At 33.6% G+C, this 23,104-nt stretch overlaps 2 protein-coding genes across 2 annotated transcripts; one reads left to right on the plus strand and one right to left on the minus strand.

Annotated features, from left to right (window-relative positions):
* Positions 1-3,691: 3,691 nt before the first annotated feature.
* On the plus strand, positions 3,692-16,538 carry LOC136270589 (uncharacterized). The gene is made up of 8 exons (XM_066068643.1): positions 3,692-3,810; positions 4,605-4,703; positions 5,573-5,740; positions 6,780-6,874; positions 8,655-8,844; positions 10,552-10,718; positions 14,039-14,737; positions 15,036-16,538. The coding sequence occupies exons 1-8, from the start codon at positions 3,774-3,776 to the stop codon at positions 15,210-15,212; spliced, it is 1,632 nt and encodes a 543-aa protein (XP_065924715.1). The 5' UTR covers positions 3,692-3,773; the 3' UTR covers positions 15,213-16,538.
* A 1,991-nt stretch (positions 16,539-18,529) lies between these two features.
* Positions 18,530-20,783, minus strand: LOC109617925 (uncharacterized). Its single transcript, XM_020064939.3, has 2 exons — positions 20,562-20,783; positions 18,530-19,811 (listed from the first exon to the last, which is right to left on the minus strand). Exon 2 carries the CDS (start codon positions 19,794-19,796, stop codon positions 18,579-18,581), a length of 1,218 nt encoding a protein of 405 aa, XP_019920498.2. The 5' UTR covers positions 19,797-19,811; positions 20,562-20,783; the 3' UTR covers positions 18,530-18,578.
* Between the last annotated feature and the right edge of the window lie 2,321 nt (positions 20,784-23,104).

Raw genomic sequence — 23,104 nt, forward strand, 5'->3', positions numbered from 1 at the left:
TGACGTAGACCTGTGTTTTTCCCCTATGTGCTATTTATAGATCCTATAAGTGTTAATGCAGAAGTAAGGGTATCGTAAATGGCAAGCGTATTTTACTCATTATACATGTATGTATTTCAAATTAACAACTGTTAAGCATATTAAAAATCAATTTGGATATTTAATTAGGCAAACAATAACGACCACCTAGTTCTCCGCGGACATGCGCAATGAGGTCGGTTTGCTCTTCCTTCATCAATATTCATGAAAAGGTATATTTTCCTGGCAGGAAAATAAACAATTTAAAATCTATATCTTTGTAACGAGATGGAATTCACCCTTGTAATTTACAGATTAAGGATAACTTTTATAAGTAGACAAACACATGCGTTTTCACTGTCATTCAAAATTGACGCAAATTATAGCGTGTATAGCTTTAAATATTTGATGTAATTTTAAAATTAATTCAGCAATGATATATTAATAACATGTACATGTCACAAATTCAAATTAGGTGCTCTGTATATTACCAAAGCAAAGAAATTTTAAAATGTAAAATTACAGGTATATAACATGTCACACTGGCGTCGGAAGCAAATTGAAAGTGGGGGGCTAGACTGTAAAAGGGTCCCTATTAGTTGTAAAAAATTTTAAAAAATAAAAAATTCAAAAAATTCAATTATTTAAATTTCCTTCCGGTGACGACCGGAAGTGACGGCGGACATTTTTTAGACCATAGTGCACCAGAAAAACGTTACATCTATCATCTCTGAAAATTTCAGCCATATATCTTCAGCCGTTTTTGAGAAACGTCGCAGACAAATTTTAATTTAAAAAAACCGTTTAATGACGAACAATTTCGACCGCAAGTGAACTTTTTTGCCTCAGGCCCCTATAGTTTACAAATTCTTTATTGTTCTTGATATATCTGAGGAAGAAAGTTTTAGGAGCCGACCCCTTATCTCCTTATTGTGGCCGTTTAACGAAATTTGAAATGTTGAATATTGTTTAGTAAATCGTTTTGAGCATTTCTCTTCTATACTGCTGTAAAAAAAATTCTTTTACCAGGTATAGGTGAAAATATAGGTGATCAAAACTTAAAACTTTTGACCCATAAAAAAAGCCCAAATTATGTAATACATGAGAAAATCATTATATCGTATTGGTACAAAACAGTACGATAAATATTTTTGGTTCTATAACCTATTACAAAATAACCTCTAGTAAAGACCCTTAATATAAAAAAAAAAAGGCATTATACCCCTATTGGTCCCTAATTTTAGAGGCCAGCCTATTTTCCGTAATATTAAATGAAAGGTCACTTAAAACTACACATATTTTGTTCAACAAGTGTTTACAAATTCGTTATCGTTTTTGAGATATCTGATAAAGAAAGTTTTAATGGCCGACCACTTATCTCTTTATCGGGGCCGTTTAACGAAATTTGGAGAGTTGAATATTGTTGATTACGTCATTATAAACTTCTTTTCTTCTATACTGCTTATCAAAATATTTTTCATTAAGCAGATATAGATGATCAAAGTTTTGAACTTCTGACCCCATAAAATCCCTAATTACGTAACATTTGAGAAAGTCATTATATTGTATGGGTACATAGCAGTAAGATAAACATTTTTGCTTCTATAACATTTTAAAAAATACCTCTCAGTAAAGAGCTACAAATCAAAGACTTTAGACCCATCTGGGTCCCTAATTTCAGGGGCCAGCCCCTGTATCTTGGTATGTAATGAAAGGTCACTTAAAAGGACACACATTTTGTTCAACAAGTGTTTACAAATTTGTTATCGTTCTTGAGATATCCTAGAAAAAAAAGTTTTAGGGGCCGACCCCTTATCTTTTTATCGGGGCCGTTTAACGAAATTTTGAGAGTTGAATATTGTTGAGTGCGTCATTCTTAACATCTTTTCTTCTATACTGCTTATCAAAATATTTTTCATTAAGCAGATATAGATGATCAAAGTTTTGAACTGCTGACCCCTAAAAATCCCTAACTACATAACATCTGAGTAAGTCATTATATTGTATGGGTACATCGCAGTAAGATAAACATTTTTGCTTCTATGATTTATAACAAAATAACTCTCAGTAAAGAGCTACAAATCAAAGACTTTAGACCCAGTTAGGTCCCTAATTTTAGGAACCAGCCCCTTTTCTTGGTATTAAACGAAAGCTCTTATAAATATAAACTTTTTTTGCGTTACAAGTTTTAACAAAATATTTTTAAGAAAAGAGATAAACAAAGAAAACCACAAAAAATCATGACTTTTTTTAAATCCCTATTTTCGGGTTCAGGCGAGCTTTTAGGCTCTTTGACCTAGACAGTTTTGATTGCCTTTAGACATATCTTCAATCATTCGTCTATCATCCCTGAAAATTTGAACTCAATATCTTTTTCCGCATAGGAGGAGTTCAGTGGACAAGCAGACCCTCAAAAAATTACTAAATCATCAGTACCTCAGAAACGGATATGACGTCATCAATATAAAAAATTTCCAATAAGCTTCAGATCAACTTCTATCAGATCTGAAAGTTTTATAAAAATCGACCGAGCCGTTTCCGAGAACTCGCGTGCACAAAATTTGTAAGAAAAAAAAAGAATAGGGAAAAAGAAACCGAACGAAAACAATAAGGTCTTCCGTTGGAAACGGAAGACCTTAAATATGACCAAAATCGTGACCATGCCCCTTTCAGCCTACAATAATGCTATTATTTTCACTATACTTTGCTTAGTTAGAATAATCTGTCTTAAAAGCCTCTCGTATATTTTACCCGTTATGTACATTAATTGTATAGCAGAAAATTGCATAATCGCTCCAAAACGATTTTGGAGAAAATTAATGACGTTGCATTTAAAATAACAGTCAAATTATTTATAACAGACTAATTTGAGACTGTAAATACCTTTGATAAAAAAATTTAATTCATATTATTGAAGAAGCTAGTCAACCCTTTTTCACCAACGTTTTTTACTCGCTTCAAAACATATGGTGGCATATTTATGCCATCCCAGGCACGTAGCATCGTTTTTGAAAGTGGGGGGGCCAGACCCATCCAAAAAATCTTGACTAGCAAAAAAAGGAAAATTTAAAGTTTTTCAAAAATCTTCAAAATCGTAATCCGTGGGGGGGGGGGGGGGGGGGGGGGGTAGACTCAACTAGTATACTTCAAAAAAAAATTCTTCCTTACCAAAATTTTTCTTCCTCCAAATCATGAAATTCCTAATCCCTGGGGGGGGGGGGGGGGGGGGGGGGGTAAATTCAATTTGATTACTCATTTCCTAATTTTCATACCAATTTTTTACTAACTTCCAAAAAAGTGGGGGGGCCAACTCCATTATAATTCATTTTTTTATATGTAAACTTTAAAAAAATTGTTGCTGCGAGAAAAAGTGGGGGGGCCAGGCCCCCCCTGCCCCCCCCTGATGCTACGTGCCTGCATCCACATAATTTTTTGTCAACATAGCATATCTTGTCAAGTCATGATAACTATCTCGTCAAGTCATGATAACTTTCTGGTTTGTCGTCAAAAACCTACTTTTTATATTGTTCGGTCAAGATAAGCTTTCGTACTTTTTGCGATAGCTATCTCGACAAAAAGAGATAATCTATCGTGTATCGCGACTTAATATTGTCGCATTTGCAATTACTGCCATCTAGGCTACACAACGAGATAAGTTATAAATATATGTTAGGCAATAGTATTTCGGAACTCATTTCCCAGTATCCTGACGTCATGATAAAGAGCGATCGAGCACGTGCGGCTATACAACATAGATGCACCGCCATCGGCAGCGGATGTCTGACATGGACGGTAAGTTTGACGATTTTATAATGTGTTGTATACTCATAAATGACATTGATCACATATAAACATGTAAATATCTGCACCCCGCAAAATATGCATCAGTGTACGTATATAAAAATTGTTTTGTTAGTAGTGACGTACGTTGCATGCATAGATTATCCATATATAACCCCCTCCCTCGCCAATGCCGTCATTCTGTTTTGCACAGAACCTGATGATACGACTTATTCATTTTAGTGTTTAGGTCTTCTTAAGATTTCATTATTATTATATATATACTCTATAGACCATTGCCACCAATCCTCACCACAGGTGCTTGTGGACTGGACCGTGCACTACCACCCCCCCCCCCCTTTTTTTCTATTTTTTTGTTCAATTTTTTTTTAATTTCTTTTTATTAATTATCGTTAACAACCCCTTATATATGTCTCCAGTTGAAAAATAACAGAAATATCACGACTCTATGGCATTTTATATTCACACTGACTCGTTTCCCTACATATATATAATTATCTCTTTTTATATATAGGGGAAACGAGTGTAAATATAAAAGCACCTGTGATCCTCACTTTACAAAAGTTATGTCCCTTGGCCGCCATCTTTGGGGAATATCAAAACCTATACGTTTGATTTTTCACAATAAAGTATTTGTATAGTTTGAAGGTTTGTAACTTTGTCATAAGACATTAAGAAACCAGTTTCCATTTTGTGTTTTGATTGCCCCAGTATGAGGCAACCAACATGTTGAAGGAATAATTAAAGCTATCGGTAATAATGTTTAAAAAAAATCAACTTTGTAGATACATGTAACACAATGAAGATATTTAAAGTTTGGAATGTCAACAAAACTTCCGGCAGTCTTCTTGGGGCTCAGAAGTTGGAGGAGCTAAAAATGAAAGGTATATGTATATGCATGCATATATAATGCAATTGGAACAAATATTGAACAGATATGACTGGAACATAATTTTGAATATTGAATTTGATATATTTAAAAAAAAAATGTATATAGTGATGGGGTAATGATAATCTGTTCATTTAATATCTGCATGTGTGTTAAATTACCATCCCTAGCTTATCCAAGACTCCTCTTTAAATACTGAATGCATAATGAAAACTGTATACCCATTATCTCTTTCCAATCCTCTATTTCTATACAAATTACACATTTCAATGAATCTTTTACTTCATATTGCCTTGGACAGCTCTCACATATTCTTAAGAATAAGTTCATTCTTTTTTAATTATAGAGGGTTAATTATGCTGGTTTATATACATGTAATCCCATATTGACCCCCCCAAATCAAATGTTGCAAAATAAATTTAAGAACTGTTTATTGAAAAATTCTCTAAATGTTTCAATTGAATCAAAACTGTTTGAATAAATGATTACCATCAGGCTTGATATTTCTCGTCATGAATGTACCAGTAAGCGATATATAATGCTTTAATTAACATAAAGAAAAATCAACATCATTTGAGTGTTTTACTACCAAAAGGTTTTACTTGGAAAAAAGAGACAAGATGGACCCGGGGGAGCGATGATGTGCTCAATACAATTAAGAATGAGGAGTTTTATTTCTGAATCATGGGGTTACCCATGTATGCACAGTGCTTGCAGCACTACCGTACATAGTTTTATTTTTTTTTAATTGATAGTACTACCGGTAATTAATGTATGCACAATACAATGTCATGTACATATGTCCAATTTCAAATAAGTTATAGTATGAAATCAATCTTTAGATTTAACAAATCTCTTTTACAGTTGAATCAAAGTTTGAAATATCCAGCTCAGAGTTTCACATCTCCTTATCTGATGGTTGTAAGGTTGAAGATGAAGATGCATTCCAGCTTTTGAGCTCAGGTACAGAACTCTTTGTTCTAACTACAGGACAATCACGTTTGACTGGTGCTCCTTCATCATCCTTGAATGGTAAGCTATAGAAATAATTTTGTTTTAATACTTATGAATACATTGCCAATGAGCCTCTTCCCACTTCCCACTTACCCAACATTTTGCAGAAATACAGGTAAAATACAGGTAGATTTGTGTTGGCTAAGTGGGAATAGGGTGCAGGTGGAGAACAAATTAAAGAATTTAATTACAGGTAAGCTATAGTCTGTTTTCAGACTTAACTTTGCATTGAAAAAATTTTGTAGTTATAAGAATCATGTTTGAAATTTTAATTAAACATCATATGGGTCATAATTTGATTTTTTTTTTCAATGTTCTTTGGTTTCTATGATTATTTTGATTAATTCCAATCTACAGAATATATGAAATTAACAAAACACAAAAACGCTAGAGTAAAGTGCTTATATTTTTAATGGTGTATGATGCATGATCAATACATCATTAGTTATGAAGATAAAATCTTCCTTTGTCATTTTCTATAAAGTTGACTTGCACCTGAAGATTGGGCATTTTGATTTTTTTATGTCTTTCAACTAACAATCCATAAACAATTGAGAACTCATAATTTTCAGGCTTTTGATTCTGTAAATTAATGGCCATAATAATGCTTCTCAATTTCAATATGTTTATTCTCTCAAACCATTAAAATACACATGAACATGAGATACAAAATTGTGTTATTTGCAATAAATTGTAATGTCAAGGGTCTTATTTACAAATTTAAAAGTTTAATTTTATGGATAATTTTTATTTTACATATAAGAACAGTTTATAGTGAAAGAGATTAAAGTTAGATCTGATGGGTAATTTGTTGACCACCCAGTCTCCTGAAAACAAATAAAAATCATTTTATTCTTTTTTATTGGAAAAGGTCAGAGTAGCAGAGTTCTAAATTAATTGATTCAGGGACATTCACTAGGGTGAATATTTTTAAGATATAGATTAAATAGAAAGGTGTGTGTGTGCTTTATTACCTGTTAATTAAAATATGTAGAACATCAGTGTCAATCTGCTTCAAAATATTCAAAGTGAATTATGTTTTTTTTTTTTTTTTTAGATTCAGATTTTTCCTCGAGCTCGACATCACCGCGGACCAATCTTTTGAGTTTGGTAGAAAACATCAGAAAAAGGAAAACTAGCTTGAATATAAAGGTACATCCAGCTGCATGTAAAGTTTACTGATAGCTGAACTAAAATTATTACCCATTTATCTTTTAAGTTTGTTGTCATTCAGATGTCATGATGACAAGAATTTTCATATTAATAATTATACCTCACGAAACTTTCCAAAGGAGGTACTGTAAAAATAGAGCCCGTTTCAAAACACCGTAGATTTTCCCATTCGACTCAGTCGGCTGGTCGCTTAGCCAGCATCGAAGACATGCTGCTGCCACATCAACAAATGAGTTTGAAACAATGCTATTGCATTGAAAATAGTGTACTGCAGATGAAAAAACAACTTTATTCCTTATATTTACTAATATTTGAAATTATTATGTTTGGAATGACTTTATTCATATATAGAGAGAGAGAGAGAGAGAGAGAGAGCATTGCTGGCGAAGTGAAATAGGGCTTCATCAGGCCCCACCGTCACCAACTTTTCTGAAGTCAATACTAATGGCCTTAAGTCTGAGTATTGACCTAAAATTTAAGCATTTTTCTTTTAAGGATTTGAGTAAAAATGAGGAATGAACTAAGTGATTTTAAAATATTTGTGACGGTACTTGAGCCAGATTCTCAGGTTTTTTCCATTAGCACGCTGAATATTTTATGTTGTTAATTAAAGTTGCAGCCGATTGTGCTAATTAGAATGCATCGGTTAGTATCGAAATCTTTCTGGGTTTGCCCTTAGACCCCATAAAGGTCAGTGAACTAGGTACTAGTGTGTAAGCTACTGGTATGCTGTAATATCTTCAGTGATGAAAATTTTTGACTGACCCTTGTCCAATCAGATTGTAGAAGGCGGAGTTAAGACATTTACCGCTTTTGACTTGAATGAGAGAGAGAAGAGAGAAAGAGTAAGGAAGTAAATATAATGTGACCCACGGTGTTCAGGAAATCAATATATAAACAACTGTTGTCAGTAAACATATGTAATATATATGTATGCATGCATTATATATAATATGTATCAATGTAAATAAATTTTAAATCACAACATCAATTTATTACAAATATGAAGCAATTATTGTAAAGTGAATTAACATACATATTATTACTGTCCGAATGGATAATTATTTCAAACGGAGATCTATAAATTGTAATGGGCAGACTTTGTTTTGAGAAGTTGAATTGACTATGAATTTACTTGTGACCAGTGAATCGACTGTTTGCTTGTCATTTAAAATTTCTCTTTGAATAATTTTCATTTAATATAATTTTAATATTATACATGTATTTGGATTTAAACATAAACAGAATATTCATATCTTTCTTCCTGTGTCATTTATAACACTTATAAAAAGAAATGAAAAGATATCAACAATCTGCATATTTTGATACAAGTAACCTTTTAATCGGTCGGAATGAATTGCAATTAACCGATTAGCAATTCTGCAATTGATTGCCATCTCTAATACATATACCACATACCATATATACCAGTATTGACTTTTTATAGGCATCCAAGATCTTACTCCAAAACAAGTCTGGTGATTAATGTACCCTGAATATTTTGGCATAAATATCTTCAGATGCAAATAAATGAGTATCTAGAATTGAAAAATGTATCATGTGTCTTTAAATATGGGTGGCTATATAAACTTCATCCCATGTATACAGAGTGTATACATGTTTTTAAGAGGTTTAACAAATTAATATTTTGCTGAATTAATAGGTCAGATTAGCATCAATACAGATAGTTTATTGTTTGTAATTTGTTAACATTGGAGTACCATGCAGTAATTTTTAAACTTTCATGATAAAATTACAGAAACCAGCCACAAAGAAAGCGAAAACCTCGATGAAAATTAATATTGGATGGTTACACTTTGATCAAAGCAGGAACAAATACCAACAAGTAGAACTTAAAACCGGTGGTGGAAGCAGAACGGTGGAAATGTGCATTTCATCATCATACAAAGAAATATTAGAGAAGGCAATCGACATTTTTTTCCCAGCAGGTAAGCATATTTAAATGCAGCATCCGTCCTAAATGAAACAAAAAATAATATGACATATTACAAGACTTAGAACCCTATGAGAAAAGCTATTGGAAATAGTTATAACCTATAAATAAAAAAATGTAAAAGGTAATAAAATAGGGTCTTCAGAATCATACACTGATGCATAGGCAAGATATGGGGTATATTAGATCAGGCCCATTGGGTCATCCCCCACCTCCATCCCACCCCAAATTAGGAATTGGAAATGACCGAGTAGTTCAAAAACAGTTGGGATCCTGATCCCTAAACTGTATATATAAATCTTGTTCCTGGTGTAATATGGGGCATTAAATGGTAGGCAAGTCAGGAGACCAAGGGGTGGTCCTGACCCTTTAGAACAGGAAGTGCCCAAATATATTTTGAAATGGTTGAGATCCCCTGTGACCTCTAAACCATATCTTTTCTTGTTTCTTGGGTCATGCATGTGTGGGTTCACTTTATATAAATTAAAAGTAAATAACCCCAGCCTGGAGGAACATCATACATTTCCAGAAATAGAAACAACTAAGTATTAAATCTTTTTTTTTAGCTCACTTGAGCTGAAAGCCCAAATGAGCTTTTCTGATCACTTTTTGTCTGTTGTCTGTTTGTCTGTCTGTCCATCTGTAACCATTTTCAACTTCTCCAAAACCACTGGGCTGATTTCAACTAAACTTCACACAAATCATTCTCAGATAAAGGGGATTCAAGTTCAATAAAATGAAGGGCCTCCTTTCAAGGGGAGATAATTAAGAGTTATTAAAAGTTTGGTGGTATCTTTAACAAATCTTCTTAATTGTTCAGGAAAGCTGTAACTTGTGTGGAAGCATCATCGGGTTGTGTCGATTCAAGTTTGTTCAAATCATGATCCCTGGGGGGTACGATAGGGCCACAGGGAAGGGGAAGGATCGGAATATTACATAGGAATATATAGAGAAAAATCTTTCAAAATCTTCTCAAAAACCAATAGGCAGAAAAGCTGTTACTTGTGTGGAAGCATCTTCAAGTAGTGTGGGTCCACATAGTGTGGGTCCACAATGGGGGTCAAGATTTTACATTGCAATGTAATGAGAAATATTTAATTTTTCATAATCAACTAACCAGAAAAGCTGTAGCTTGTGTGGAAGCTAGCATTGAAGCATTCTCAGGTAGTGTAAATAAATAGAGAAAAATCAAATAAAAAAGGATGTGAGGGGGTGCTGAAGTCATTCTTTTTTTTACACAGGAAATGAATTTATCATTCTAAAAAATAATTATAGTATTATAATATGCAAGCATATTGACATTTGTTAATTTCAATTGTCTAGACTGTGGCCCTGGATAATTCTTGGGCCACACAAGGGTTCAGAGTTTGATGTAAAAAAATATACCAGCTGTAGAACTTAGTCACTTCCTTGCAGAAAATTGCATATACACAATTTCTCTGGATAGGTATTGTTTATCAATTCAGGGTTGACAAATGGATTATGGATAATCTAAATGTATTTTCTGTAAATAAAGATTAAATGTAACTAAAATCACTTAACCTTGTTTACACACCAATGGCACCCAGTTTAATACCCCCAAACTAAAGACACACTTTTCTTTTTATATGAACATTCAATAAACATCAAAGTAAAATGTATATTTAATTTCCAGCCTTTTCATACAGGAATATGTGTAATTTTCATTCAAATATTTTAATAGGGATGTCATCTAAAGGAAGGATTGAGAAATTTTCTTGCGTCCTTGGAAATTTCACCCAAAATTTGATAAAGGAAGATGGATTCAGTTTGCAACAATATACAACAAATTCCTGCTTTTCAAACAAACCAAGGATATATCTTATGACAAAGGAAAGAATTGAACAAGAGGTATGTTATGTCAGTTCCTATTTATTGGTGATTATTAAATTTCTTTTAAAGCTCCAGGTATTTTAGGTTATGTTGCTCAAAGGATAGTTTAAACAGTTTAAAAGAGGTAAGGGCGTTTTCCCATTATTTCACTTACACCTGTGTTTGGTTGTTAAGTACCTGTTACTAAAAATAGCTTCAGGTACCTAACTGTCGCAGTATGATTTTCAAAACCTAGTTACTGATTTTATAATCGTGTCTGAAACAACTGATTTGACATACATTCGGGATCTCTCTGTGTAAAATGTCAGTTGATAATCTGAACCGTGATAATTAAGTTCAAGCAAAATGTTTAAATAGAGGACATGCACACGTACAGTGTTAATGAAGAAATCTGTTTATATTGGGTGTGCTCATACTCAGATTGAATTAAATAAATATTTTTTTTTAAAATGCCAGAAGATTAGATACATGTAACTTAATACCTCCATCCTGTTCATGTTTCTTAAATAAATGATAAAAAATATTTACTACACGGTGGATTCGATCCAGCAACCACAAAATCAAAAAGACCCCCGTGTTACCACTAGGCCATGCATTTAACATTTTTGTCCCCCGCCGCAACGCGGAGCGGGGACATAGAAATGCCGGGCGTCCGTCCGTCCGTGTGTCCGTGGGTCCGTGTGTCCGTGGGTCCGTGTGTCCGTGGGTCCGTGTGTCTGTGGGTCCGTGCGTCTGTGGGTCCGTGCGTCCGTCCGTCACACTTTTTGTAAGCGCTCTCATGCCTACAAATTTTGACGGATTTTCATTAAATTTATACCAAATGTTTATACCACTATTACCTTGGTCAAGTTCGAAAATCAGCATTGGTCGATACTTTTTGTTGGAGTTATGGGACTTTGACTGCAATAATGACTCTGTTTTATCCAAAAATTGACCTTGTAAGCGCTCTCATGCCTACAAATTTTGACGGATTTTCATTAAATTTATACCAAATGTTTATACCACTACTACCTTGGTCAAGTTCGAAAATCAGCATTGGTTGATACTTTTTGTTGGCGTTATGGGACTTTGACTGCAATAATGACTCCGTTTTATCCAAAAATTGTTCTTGTAAGCGCTCTCATGCCTACAAATTTTGACAGATTTTCATTAAATTTATACCAAATGTTTATACCACTAATACTTTGGTCAAGTTCAAAAATCAGCATTGTTCGATACTTTTTGTTGGTGTTATGGGACTTGGCCACAATCATGACTCCGTTTTATCCAAAAATTGACCTTGTAAGCACTCTCATGCCTACAAATTTTGACGGATTTTCATTAAATTTATACCAAATGTTTATACTACTATTACCTTGGTCAAGTTCGAAAATCAGCGTTAGTCGATACTTTTTGTTGGTGTTATGGGACTTGGCCACAATCATGACTCCGTTTTTTTTCCAAAAATTGACCTTGTAAGCGCTCTCATGCCTACAAATTTTGACGGATTTTCATTAAATTTATACCAAATGTTTATACTACTATTACCTTGGTCAAGTTCGAAAATCAGCCTTGGTCGATAGACTCGATACTATTATACTGCTTGACCGGCGGGGGACTCTGGAATTCTATTCTTGTTCAGAAGATGTCTTTTTTTAAATATAAATGGCTATATATAAATGATGTACTACAATATCATATATTAACTATTTTCTTAAATCTTATATATCCCTAACAAAACCTGAATATTTTAATGATGTGGTGCAAGATAATTAAAACTCTAGTTTCAGCATGGTTATTTGCATTTCTTAGAATATATTTTAACTAACTTTTGTACAATATATTTTAACTAAATATTTTATAATATTGAAAAAAACCCATAATATTATAATTAATATTGACATCTATTAATATTATGATTGAAAAATTTCTTGGATAGAACATAAAGAACACACACAATCAATCATATTTCATGTCTCTCTTAAAGGAAGTGAACTGTATGAAAAAATTATCAAGGGCTCAAATTTGTCTGTTTGATGTGTATAATGATATCTGAAAACCGTTTAGACAGAGCTTTCCTCAGTAAGAAGATATACCACTTAGAATAACTGATTCTTGCAATCCATGAGCGCTGCCATATTGTTAAAATCATTACCTCCCTGCTGGGTTATCTCTAAGCATCTGAGAGAGGGCAGCACTGATGCTGACGTCAGTGAGACACATTGCATTTTTACACACATTTAGTAACAGTGATAAAATGACATCATCAAAATGTGAATTGAAATTTGCAATGGATGTAAAGAGTTGTCATTTTTAAACAGTGTTTATTGGAGGAAGATTTTGGATCTCAGAATGATGCATTCCCACCATCAGTTAATGTGACATGTAACTAGAATGGAATGTCTGTGGATCAGGGTGTTATTAATTTTTTTTGTGACCTATTTTTTCTTGCACTCAGGAATTTCTTGTTTATGAGTTTGAACATTATGTGTGCTACATAAATGAGCACACAAGGTTCATTGCTCAGCATCCTGACATTTAAAAAGTGTCTTAGTCCTGTTATTCTTCTGACAGCATAAACAGAACAGGGTACATATGATCAAGATCTTATCTATCAAAAAAGATAAAAACAAATCAGAAAATTTTCAGGGCATTTAAATAAAAAGTAACGGTAAGAAACCCCAACAAGGAAAAAGAAATTACATTTTTATATTAATTAAAATTGAAATCTACAAACAGCATTTTATTTATGTAAACACTGACTGCCACATCTGGAATGTGATGGTCTCATATTTCACAAATAATTTATCTATTCTTTTTTTGCACAAATCATACATAGTTATCTGAGGTTCATTTATAGAAATGTACTAAATCCTTTATTCTCATGACAGTTCGTAACTTTTATCAACTCTGTACATAAACACTGGCCTAGTTCCAACATTGACCCAGTCACCAGCAGCAATGTGGCTTATCTACGTCAGAGAACAGATGCATGCTGGGGAATAATGGATTACCCCCATAAACCTTTCACCGAGAGTGTTAAATTGATAAAATCTCTTGATAGAAATAAACAAAAAAGTAACAGACCTCATTTTTAAGTTTCAAAGGACTTTTAAAATCTATTAAGCAGCAATTAATTTTTTCATGTTCACTTCCTTTAATTTTCAGAGATTCAGGACGAAATGATATACATTTCAATTCTTTTCTTTGTTTGGTGGGCGGTATATCTTTCCTGCATGTTATTCCTCATTCGAAATCCCGTCATGGGAAAAAATCTACTTGTAACGGTAATAACTACTAATAATAATGTTTTTACCAGAGGTAATACATCTGTAAATATCATTAAATTACACTTACAGCTACCTTCCTTATTTGAACTACTATCAGGGGACTCCTCTGATGACTTTGACCTGCCTGACTTGCTATACAGCACCCACAGTTCCCCAGAGTCATTAGAGACAGACCATCAGGAACATGATGCTGCAACTGTAACCAACACAAATGATGCTGCAACTGTAATCAACACAAATGATGCTGCAACTGTTTCCAACCAAAATGATGCTGCAACTATTACCAACCCAAATGATGCTGCAGTAGTTACCCACCCAAATGATGCTCCAACAGTTACCAACCAAAATGATGCTGCAACTATTACCAACCCAAATGATGCTGCAGTAGTTTCCCACCCAAATGATGCTCCAACAGTTACCAACCCAAATGGTGCAGCAACTGTTACCAACCCAAATGATGCTGCAGTAGTTTCCCACCCAAATGATGCTCCAACAGTTACCAACCAAAATGATGCTGCAACTATTTCCAACCCAAATGATGCCGCAGTAGTTTCCCACCCAAATGATGCTCTAACTGTTACCAACACAATTGATGCTGCAACTGTTATCAACCCAAATGATGTCATATCAGTTACCAACACAAATGATGCTGAGACTGTTACCAACCCGGATGATGATGCAACTGTTTCCAACACAAATGATGCTGCAACTGTTACCAACACACACCAGATGTTTGAGACAAATCCATATTTGGATCTCTCCCCTGTTGTAAGTGTTTAAAAGTATCTCAAAATTGTATCTGGTTTCATTTCTTGTTGGAAGTCAACATATGTTGCATGTTGACATAATTATTTTTCATGGTGACATAATTTATAGAAAAACAACTTGCATTCAAAACGCAGAAGCATTCCATCTTAGCATAGAGATTTGTAAATTTCAATAAATGAGGTTGGGGTCATTGCCTAGGGTCAATGCTTGAGCAATTAATCTCTTAACTAATTAATAACTATCTATCTAAATTATATACTATATACTAACTGTATACAATATATGCTTTGTATTTCAGACTTTGAGAATGCCTAGGATACCAACTTGCACAATATGCTCTGACAGATTCTCAGATGCTTTCTTAAACTGTGGGCACATTCTCTGTTTTGTTTGTGCCACGGAACTTACAGAGCGGGGGTCTATCTGCCATATTTGCAGACAGAAGTTCACAACAGTATCCCAACTGTATTATTAAACTAGTATGTATTGAACAATATTTCATTAAGAAACATTCTAGAAAATTAAAGAATATGAACCATTTTTTATTTTTGTTAAAGTTTAAGACAGCACTTTAGAAGCAAAATAGCTATTGGTGACACTTTGTTTTAGACAAATTATCTTTTTTATATCACTTGGCAGTCTGTCTTTTATTTTTCAATTCAAGTTCCATTTTATCTCCTCGAGTGGGGATATATATATGTTCAGGGAAACTTTTTTTTGACAATTTAACACGATCATTTATTTTTTCAGACCATCTGTTGTCCATCTTTTGTCTGTCTCTGTTCATCTGTAAACTTTTTACATTTTTTTTTCTCTATAATCAGTAAATAACTTTTAAGGAAACTTGGTACAAAGCCTCTTTATATGGTAAACAGAATACCCAGGGGAGAACAATTTTTTAATACAGGATCTGTTATACTACATTGTCCAGATATTTTGTTTAAACTTGGGCCCCAGGACATACAATTTTTTTGTTTATGACTCCATAATATTATGTTCATTGTTGTCAGGTTAGTGATGTGGCCCATGTACCTCTTGTCTATGTCTATATTGTTCAATCTTAAAATATATTGGAGTCCTGTGTGACTTTTGCAATAATTTAGAGGGGTATCTAATATCTAAAACTAGAGCTGTTTTCTCAGAGGAGAGCCACTGAGCTAAATAGAAAACTTGCAGTATTTTAAACATTATTCTGTTGTACATGTATATTTAACTCAAAAACTGCTCTATATGACCAATATAGGTTTATTGTAAAAGTCACAAAAGTAATCTAAAAGAAGTATTAGATTGTGAAACACTTGATTCTTAGATAAATGCCCATTGATGATTCATAATAGATACTTTTAAGTGGTATAAAGTAACTGCTCAATAAGTTTCAGATATTTTTTTTCTGTTCTGAGAATGTAAAGCAAAAGAAATTTATTTTTGTTTATGCATAAAAGGGTCTTATTTTGTGAGTTTTTCTTGTAGTAAAATGTAGTCTTGTGATCAGTTTTGTCTTAAAGTTTCTCTCACTAATGAGCTTGATGCAATTACTTGTATTTGTTTACATGCATTTTCATTGGCATTTTTCATATGGGTTGTGTACAGGTCCATTGTATTCATTGTATTTTTTTTTCTATCAGAAAAGGATAAGGAAAAAAAATATAGGATTTTATATGAAACCAAAATGGGACAATGTCTAATTTTTCAAGAATGACGATGAAATCAGGGATAAAAAAATGCTCTTTTTGCAGGGAAACTTTTATTTTAACTCCTTTTTTTAATCATTTTACAAAGGTATGTTTTATTTGTTATTGCATGTTGCAATAAAATGTTTGGAAAAAAATGGAAGAAGTCTTGTTTTAAATCATATTCAAGGTGGAAGTTTTTTTAGTTGCTCATAGCAGGTTTGACTGTCGGAAGAAAATGCTGCCCTGGCAGATGTTCATGGTTCATGTACCTTGGGATCTGAAACATTAGCCTAAGGATAGCTTCAGATGCAGCACCTCACTGTGCACGATCTCCATTATCAAGGATGCTAAAAAAATCACTGGTCCTACCTCACGCATACTTTAATTGTTTGATAGATGTTGCTGTTGATATATAGGATCTCTCATAAATTGATATGATTTTCACCCTACTCATTTTGCGCTTTTTGATCCCCGAACCTTATTTTGAATTTTTTTTAAGTATTAGAATATCCTCGATGTCACATGATCTAAAGCAAATCACTAGATACATTCAGAAATTCCATTTTTAAACTTATTCTTATTTAAGCAAGCCCTGCTTGAAATTAACACATACAATACATGTATAGGTAAATAAACCAACAATTTAACGTGTAAACAACTATCGATGTCGGTAGCTTTCATTTTACAAAGAAGGGAGCCATCTATGTGCGTTGAAGTGTAACTTATGCCTTGTAGTGAGTTACTGTGTACACAAGAGGGGCGTCAACCAATTAAAGTAATATACAGATGTAAGAGGATTGGAAATTATTATTACACGGTCACAATCCTATCAGATTATCAGGAACAAATATAAAGGAATGTATAAGGAATGGTTTGATGTTTTATTATTATATTAGAATAACCTAAATATCAGTTTAACCGCAACCAGATTACGTGGAACCCTCAGTATTTATTTTTTTAACTTCTTGCCTTGTTTGCAAATGTGATTTATACCTTAAAATTCCTATCTTATTCTAAGGGTATGTTCATATTAATAGAAGAGCCACTGCAACAGTCAATTGTGAACTTTGTTACACAATTTGTATGCACACACCGTTGCAGTTATATATGATACTATACTATTTAAAAAAATAATGAGTTTCTAATGAATATCAATTTATTACATGAGTGATAACTACTGATGTTGAGCTAAACGTGATATTAAATAGAGAATAATACATACTTTATCCCCATATTTCACCCTTCAATGTCAGCCATAGGCCCGAGGGCTTATTCAGGGTATAATATTGAAAATGGTATGTATTGTTATATTTTTCAATAAATAAAGGGGTTTTGCAAATGCGACACATAAGCCAACTTATAATAACTGTAATAGCCTCAAGGTCTGATACATCGTCTCAAGCCACGGGTTTTGTGTCCGTTCTATTTTCACATTCTTTGTGAAAATAGAATGGACCCAAAACCCGTGGCGTTAGACGATGGGATCTGCGGGGCTGATACGGTACCATATCGCACCCCTCTTGGAACTCCTCTGATTTTTCCAATTCAGAATTTGGTAGAAATTTAAGGCAAAAATCCATATGTCACAAAACGTCTGACGTAAATCACGCGTTATAACGTCTTCGTTGAATTTAGGCAAAACATGTTTTGCGTGATAAAACATCATATTTACATTCCAAATATTTTTTGCATGTAAAGTGTGTGAAAAGACACTGCAGTTATAAGACCGTAACACACACAGGGTACTCAAAGGTTAGAATGACTAGTTTTATTATGACGTCACAAACGTTGAACGCTGTAAAATGCAACGTCACAAGCGGGAATCAAAGTTCACGCTTGTGGCTGTTACAGTGGCTCTTCCATTAATTTGAACTTCCCCTTAGGATAAAACAGAAATATTGATATATAATTCACATTTGCAGACAAGGCAAGAGGTTAAAAAATGTAAATATAAGCATTAAACCATTCTTTTTTTGAAAGATATAGTCTCATAACTGCAGCGGTGTGTGCATACAAATTTTCATAACGCGCTAACTTCTTGCCTTGTCTGCAAATGTGATTTATACATCAAATAATTTACTAATTAAATTTCTCAATTTACAGAAAAATAAGTGTTTGCAATGAGTAATATATTTTTTTTAATTTTTCCATTGATAAATGCAGAAAATTTAAATCGAGTCAATAGCATTGACGATGTTGCAGAACAATTCCAAGGCGTCATCCTTTGTTCTCGGTGGGAACTGAAGTCTGTGTTCTTGTATGAGGGCACTTGCAAGTTCCTGGAATTCATCTGAAACTCCATTTTCAGGTGGAGCAATGCTGAATTCCCTTTCAATATGATCAATGTTTCCAGGCAACTCCAATCGGAAATCCCTTGTTGCAAAGACCTCTGGTTGGAAATATAAGACATCAGGTTTGCCAAAAGGTCCATCCGTGTTTTTGCTTCGTCTAATTCTGTGTTCATTCCATTGCTGAATAGTATCATTAAGATCTCTGTTGATGAAGGACATAAAACAAAATCTAATGCACTCAAAATGAATGTTGTCTGAAGTGTCCAAAATTCCATGGTCTGCCATTTCTTTAAAAACATCCATCCAATATTGTCCGCACATGCTTCTGAGGTTTCTCCAAAATCTTTCTATGCGAGTGTTCCTTGTTGATGACCCATATATAAAACTAGATAACCCTTGGAATGGATCCCTATGGTACCAGCGAAGCGCATACTGGATGTCCCTAACAATTGCGTTTTCTGTTCCCCTGTCTCCATAAATGATAGATGGCACTCCATTTATTTCTCTTACATATTTCAAATAAAAATGTGCTATATATTCCGGTTTTTTGTTTGAACTACATGCTCTTAGCCACAGTATGCGACGAGAGTATCCATCAATGCCTGCATGAATCGATATTCCATAGGGTTTAAGTTTGTCCCATCCATCAATATGAATTGAAAAATTAGGACCTTTACTAATGTACTGTCTACGACGAAGAACATGTCTGCTACGAGCGAGGACGCCCTCTGCATCAAGTACTACAAGAGCCAGTCTGACCGTTTCTGCTGTGGCAAGGAGACCATGATTTGTCAATAATCGTCTTTTCATATTTCTGTATCCAACGTTACCTCCACTGCCATTTAGCTCCAAAATAATTGCTCTGACTATGTCTTCTAATAATGACTCATTGTTTCGTCTCTGTATATTCATCCTTCTTAGTATACGGTGTACTTGTCTTTCACTTATTGCACTACTATGATGACATGCAAGGAATCCAATGATTTCATTCACAGAATATCCAGCATGATAGTAAAGGGCAATGAGATCATCCCTTGTCACCATCTGATGCAGTTGCACGTTTTGGATCAAGGTTCCAATGTAATTTTCTCCCATTGCCTTGACTTTTATCTGCATGAAATATAACAAATTATTTTATATTAAATTAAAAATTAATATATTATTTACATTCAGTGTCTACATGTATATCCCTTATGTTTATATTCAAAATCTGCGACGTTTTAATGTTCATTAACACAACTTTGACAAACCTTGGCCATGAAAGTTAGACGGGCCCACTTTTGATCTCAGTCACACTTATATAGTTGAGGAGACTGAGATTAAAAGCGAGCTCGTCCAGCTTTTATAGCCCCACGGCCTTAACACGGCGTATGAGCAAATCCAATCGCCATGGAATCATTACATATTTTTTTGAAAGATATAGTCCCATAACTCCAAAGGTGTGTGCATACTAATTTAGTAACGCACGTTATATAACATTATTTCTTTGTATTTAAATAATTTAAATGCTAGTAAATATAATCTAAAGAATAGTATTTGTAATAAACTCATATCACATAACAGACCAAACGACGACTATTGCTGTCATATACTTTGACCAGCATGATTTCTCTACAAGGAAGTGAAATTAACTATAAAATTCTGAAAATTATGATTTAAATTCAATAGTGATTTTTTTCACAGATTAATTTCAGGTTATAAATCTTACAGTAAAATACCTTCCACCCAACCCACTTCTATGAAATCTTTGGCAAGAATTTCACTTTAATCCAAGTTAAGGCAATTGTTTAATCCCGTGGGTCTTGTTAGAGGTCAATTTGGGGGGGGGGGGGAATAGAAAGAATAAATAAATTTACGTACCTTGTGATAGAGAACTTCCCGTTCCTCAGAAATTTAATACGAAAATGACCGAGACACCCGTAAAACGTCACTATTATATATCATGACTGCAATATCTGAAATGTCAGTTTTTGTCAATGTAACAATTTTATTCATGATGCAAGATATTGATCTCGTCGAGTCAAGATAGCTATCTCAACAAAACAAGATAGCTTATCTTGACCGAACAATATAAAAAGTCAGTTTTTGACGACAAACCAGAAAGTTATCATGACTTGACGAGATAGTTATCATGACTTGACAAGATATGCTATGTTGACAAAAAATTATGTGGATGGCATAAATATGGTGGCATAAATATGGTGGCATATTTATGCCATCTACATAATTTTAATCTACATAGCATATCATGTCAAGTCGAGATAACTATCTCATCAAGTCAAGATAACTTTCTTGTTTCTCAACAAACTCCGACTTCTATTTTGTCCAGTCAACATAAGCTACTACATTTTGTTGCGATAACTATCTTGATAAGATGAGATTATTTATCTTGTATCTTGACTAAAATTTGTTGCATTTGCAATTAAATGCTGCCACCCACAAAACGAGATAGTACATGTATAACAATCGTATAATCGTATTTTGAAACTCAATACCCGATCCCCTTACGTTTATAGAAAGGCACGTAATCAAAATGAAATATACCTAATGGCCCGTCAATTAGTGTCTCATTAATTATCGTTTGTTATTTTATCCCCAGGTGCAAATTCATATCTAAATCTGTGTTTAACATGAATATATAAATACATTGTATGCTGACTCATAGAGCTTTAAACACCTTGGATAAAAAACGGATGACGCAAGGTTGATATTGAACTACATGTAAATTCAATTAAATCGTACGATTAAAGATTAAAATAATAAGCAATATAAAAAAACAACAATTTATTATGTTTTAATTAGGAATGAAAACAAACAAAGATTACTGGTATTAAGATCAAATAGAATTCTCCAAAATAGAACCAAAAGTAAAAAAGGATTTATTTTAATTCTTAGCATAACACTTTCAATCGCATAGAGTTTAATGTATTTAAGACAATACAAATTTATAGATATGATATAATGACGCTAAAAACAGTGTGTTTTAAAAGGCAAAATGAAAATCAACATATTTATGTTTTTTGAGGACGGCCTTATAATTTTCATTAATTATCTTCTATGCAGATCAAAGGAATCCTGGGTAATGAGTTCCAAACTTCTATTATCAAATATATGTTTATAACTTATTTTGTTTTGTGAACGGCTGTCATTGCAAATGACACGAATTTTAGATAAATTATCGAGATAGCTATTCCAACAAGGAGTCAGTCTTGATCGGGAAACTAGAAAGTTGTCTCGACTTGACGAGAAAGTTATCTTGACTTTACGTGATATGCCATGCTGACAAAAAATTATGTGGATGGCAGAACTATGCCACCATAAATTTCCAATAAAAAATTTACACGTAATTGAATTATCGTTTTTGAGTTTATTGCTAGCGCTCTCAAGCGCTAGCAACTACGTTAATCTTTTTCACTGGAATACGCGTGCTTGACTCCATAGTGGGGGTTTCTGGGAATACTGTACTACTGTAGATATAAACTGTACCATTTGAATTTTACGGAAGCCTGTTAGTGCCACATAAGATAAATAAAAAGAAAAGTCTATATAAGGAAACCTCATTGTATATATAAAAACACACACACATATATATAAGATGATTAAAAATAAGCAGCTTTATATATTAAGGAATTGCCAATATATATAAAGAATTGTGTATATATATAAAGCTAGGTCGTGTATATATAAACAGTACTTTGATATATAAAAGCAACAGTGATAAATATATAAAGCGAAAATTTTCCACTGAGTGACCTTCACTGAGTTCAGCCCAGCATCTGCATGATAAACCCCACCTACGGAGGAGAGGATCAACAACACTATGCTCCCGAGGCAGGCAGTTTAAGATTCAATAGCCACTTAATTTCAAAGAATGTTTTTGAGAAGTTGTTAGAAAATGAACAAACAAATTCGTGTCAACGCGAGATTCATGGATATTCATTTTTGGATGTTTTTGATGTGCAACAGAGACTGATAAGTTGAATCAAAATTATTGCTCATACATGCATATTAACTTCTCTCTCTATTAATATAAATGTGAGTTGCGTTATCTTGATACACATTTCATGTCGTCAAACTAAATAAACTAATACTAAGTACAATTTTGCTTTGTTTCTTATAATGCTATCAAATAAGTGACAATATAATTTATTAAGTTAAAGATAACTGGATACATCGTAAAATATCTTCATTTCAAGCCAAATCCGGTTTACCCCCCCCCCCCCCCCCCCCTTTATCGATCAAATTCGCCGTCACAATATGAAATACCTTCCGACGCCCCTGTATCAATGCTTTATACAAACTCCTTGAGGCTGGGTTTTATTTGGGCAAGGGGGGGGGGGGGGCAGTTTAATCTCATTATTGTTGTGTTTAGAATGGTTAATATGGGTATTTTTAATGATAAT

This window comes from Magallana gigas, chromosome 8 (assembly GCF_963853765.1).
Source record: "Magallana gigas chromosome 8, xbMagGiga1.1, whole genome shotgun sequence".
Lineage (NCBI taxonomy): Eukaryota > Metazoa > Mollusca > Bivalvia > Ostreida > Ostreidae > Magallana > Magallana gigas.

Coding starts and splice junctions, on each gene's coding strand:
- LOC136270589 (XM_066068643.1), top strand. CDS start 3,774: ATGCACCGCCATCGGCAGCGGATGTCTGACATGGACG. Junction 6,875..8,654: donor AAACTAGCTTGAATATAAAG/GTACATCCAGCT, acceptor ATAAAATTACAG/AAACCAGCCACAAAGAAAGC. Junction 10,719..14,038: donor AGGAAAGAATTGAACAAGAG/GTATGTTATGTC, acceptor TTACACTTACAG/CTACCTTCCTTATTTGAACT.
- LOC109617925 (XM_020064939.3), bottom strand. CDS start 19,796: ATGGGAGAAAATTACATTGGAACCTTGATCCAAAACGTGCAACTGCAT.